The following is a 3,342-nucleotide window of genomic DNA, read 5'->3' as shown; positions in this document are numbered from 1 at the left end:
GCTGGAAGCAGTTGTACGTTTGAACAGCCTTGCAAAGCGTTCTCTTTTCGATCATTGGTATTTTTAGGAGGTTAACCATTTAGTCTGATGGAAAACGGTGATGTTTTTGGCCAGAGTGGGATTCACTCCAAATCTCACCCGGCACTTTCCTTCTGATGACTCCGGTTTATGTTCTGAAAATGGCATATGACTGCCTCATCACTTTTAGTTTGGCATGATGTTAATCTGCTTTGCTCCCTGTCTAAAGACTTTCTTTCCAATCAATCTTAAAATGGAGAGCTCTTCAGCAGGGAAAGCACTTACCATTATGAAGGTATCTGGAAAGGTGACTGTCAGAAACACTGAGCACAAAAAGGGCTTGAGGAGGGATGGCATATTCCTGTGTTGCAATTGTGTTAGAGAATACAGGAATAAAACTGGTTTCAGTATGTTTGATCTCACAGACTGCATCTCTGATTTGCTTGATAGTCCAGATAAAGAGGGATATGAAAAATAGCCAAGAGAAATGATGATGCAGAGGGAAGGAATGTGAAAGGAGCTGGCTTGGGTGGAGACGGAGTGATGATGCCTGGGTCCAGCCCTCTTTGCAGCAGGATGCTTTGCAGTCCCTGGGCAGGGAAAGGCAGCTGGAGATGGGGTGGTTGGAGGGCCATGCACCTGCAAAGCTTAGAGCAGCCCCTGGGTTCCCTGCGGGTCTGCTGCAGGTGATGAATGGATGGGGGGGCAGAGTTGTGTGTAATGTGGAATGGTTAATTTTGGCGCTTTCCCTTTCTATCCCAGTTTGATCCTGACAACACTGGCTACATCAGCACAGAGAAGTTTCGCTCCCTTCTCCAGAGACACGGCTCGGAGCTGGACCCCCACAAACTGGAGGTTCTGCTGGCACTGGCAGACAGCAACTCTGAGGGGAGGATCTGCTACCAGGACTTCGTCAACCTGGTGAGTGCTCTGGCTGTAGGGCCAGTCAGCACTTGGCTCTGCTTCAAATATTGGCTGTTGAGGGACAGTGTCTCTCCCCTCCCTCCCTCTCTCCCTCCCTCCCTCGTGTTTGCCGTATCCTTGTGTCACATCACGTTCTGCATGGGCTTGCTGAAGCAATCAGTGGTGACTGAACTCTTAATCCAAGAGTCAAGTTGCTGCTGTTTTGGTGTTGTTTTTTTTTTTTTTCCCCTCAAGGAAATAAGTTTGCTTGGGAAGAAACTGTGGGAGCTGTTGTAAGAGGAGCATGAAGCAGTGCCTACTGCTAGTTCAGAGGCTTTTGCTCTCGATATCGGTTGGTAGCTATCATAAGGAGCCATTTGTTTGCAAGCAGAGGTCTGTCAGTCTGGATGTCTCCTGTTTTATCTAGACATTTCACCACTTCCAGACAAAATATGTAGATAACGTTGTGTTGGGTTGCTGGGTGGAGTCATATTGCACTGCTGTAGGCATGAACAGCAACAGGGATAAAGTGTTTCTAGGTCATATTTGGTTTATCCCAGGTGAGATGTCTCAGACTGCATGAGTCATGGTCTGGATGTCTCTCTCTCTCTACTAATGAGTCAATTAGTGAAGGGATCTGTCTGTTTCTTGTCAAGGCAGTTTGGCAAGCCAATACTCATGTAGACGTGTGTTCTTAGATGCCCAGGGTGGCCTAGAACTGTTGTTTGCAGAAGTATGTTGAACAGTAGCCACCCCAGGGGCTTTACCCTGTTCTTGCTCGTTCACCACCTAAGTCTCAGCAGATCTAGCGCAGCAGTAAGAAACCTGGGCTACAAAGTCAACAAGCAGTGACAGTCAGTGACACCTCTAAGGTTTTGCTGGAAAGCTGGATGTGTTCTTGATGCAGAGTATAATAATCTCTGTGTGTTCCTGCGGTCAGCACGGGGCTTTGATCCTGCCATGTGTCATGGTCACTCATACATGTGTTCTTGGTTTAGAAATAAGGTGTCTTCTGAATAACGTGAAGACAGGACGCACAGAAAAGTGCGGTAACGGGGCCCAGCTGTTCGGGATCCAGGTCCCAACCTTGGTCAGGTCATGGGCAGTGTGAAGGTGAAACTCCTGGGGTGCAATGGCATGGAATCAAGCTGTCTTGTTAACCCCTTGCATGTGTATAAGGTACACAGTAAAATAAACATATAACTGTTGAGTAGATCACAGTGAGTGTGAGGATTTCCTAATAACAGTGTGGTCAGCGGTACCCTGTGACCAGCAGCGTATTTATAGACAGCTGCTTGTTCTACACTTTGGTAGATTCAAGGTACCACACAAGCATTCACTCACTGAGCTGCACAACACTTAGCTGGCAGGAAGAGGTATCATCTATCTGCTGTTACAGAAATGATGGCCTAGGGCCAGCCAACATGTTGGCAACAAGCGCAGGAATAGGACTGGGCTTTTTCCTCTCTCCTCGCTCCACTGAGCTCGGGAGCAGTACACGCTAGTGAGAGGCAGGTGGAGGGGAAAGGCTTGGACATCCTCCTCTGGGGAATGGGAGTCTGTGCCAGCTCACACCCACCTGATGGGATTTCTGCAAAATGGCAAATTTCCTTCGCTACTATTGAATGACTCCTGTAAAGAAGCCATTGATTTTTCTGTCAGCGGTCCCTCTATCCTCATCTGCATTTTTTGCACTTTCTAATCAATAGGCAGTACAAATGCCAGAACACTAAACTACTTACAAATGGCATCTCCTCACTCCTCTAGTTGCTATTGATTTCCAACTTCCAAACTTTTTAGGGTACCTTCTCTTTTCCCTAGTTCCCTGCTCCCAAACCTGCCTTCTGAACTTCCTGATAGAAATAAGCACCACAGCTGACATGGAATTACTGTGAAATTAGTGATTTCCCTCACTTTGTAGTTGTCAGTCCTGGAAACTACGTGTGGTGGTGTTTAAGTACATGCTTGTGCTTGATGATCATCAGCCATCTCTGCTTTTTGCTCAGGTTAATTTGTCTGTTTCAGTAGCTTAGCAAGACTTGATCTGCTCCCAAAAATGGTGGTGTAGATATGTGAGGAAGGGAAAGCCTGACCTGCTAGATCCACAGTGGTTTTATAAGCATTGCTCTGTGTGTGGATCTGCGTGATGGACAAGTACTCTGACGTGATCAGATAATCTTATGGCCTCCCAAATGTGTCCAGGCTACTGAAACTTTCAGCAGCTCTGGCCACCAGAGAGGCATTGAGAGGAGGAGTGGGGCTGGGTATCAGGGATGCGTTACAGCGCAGTTGTCAAAGCAGAGGTGTGGAAGGAAGGAGACTCCTCTGTGTGTGTCTCACAAGCATATCTTGTGGTTTCTTTCCAAACATGGATTTGGAAGGAGCTCATGAGCTGCCTGCTCCAGCTGCTATGGAAAAAAT

General features: G+C 47.2%; 1 protein-coding gene across 1 annotated transcript in view; it reads left to right on the top strand.

Annotated features, from left to right (window-relative positions):
- Window positions 1-780: 780 nt before the first annotated feature.
- Window positions 781-3,342, top strand: part of RHBDL3 (rhomboid, veinlet-like 3 (Drosophila)) — a gene marked incomplete at its 5' end in the record, with an annotated part of 26,106 nt that continues 23,544 nt past the window's right edge. Inside the window, one exon of the mRNA XM_010157101.1 lies at window positions 781-939. Coding sequence (XP_010155403.1) covers window positions 781-939 — 159 coding nt within the window. The remainder of the gene's footprint in view (window positions 940-3,342) is intronic.

This window comes from Eurypyga helias, unplaced genomic scaffold (genome assembly GCF_000690775.1).
Source record: "Eurypyga helias isolate BGI_N326 unplaced genomic scaffold, ASM69077v1 scaffold17678, whole genome shotgun sequence".
NCBI lineage: Eukaryota > Metazoa > Chordata > Aves > Eurypygiformes > Eurypygidae > Eurypyga > Eurypyga helias.
The sequence above is the reverse complement of the archived record's forward strand: the minus strand, read 5'-3'. Positions and strand labels throughout refer to the sequence as shown.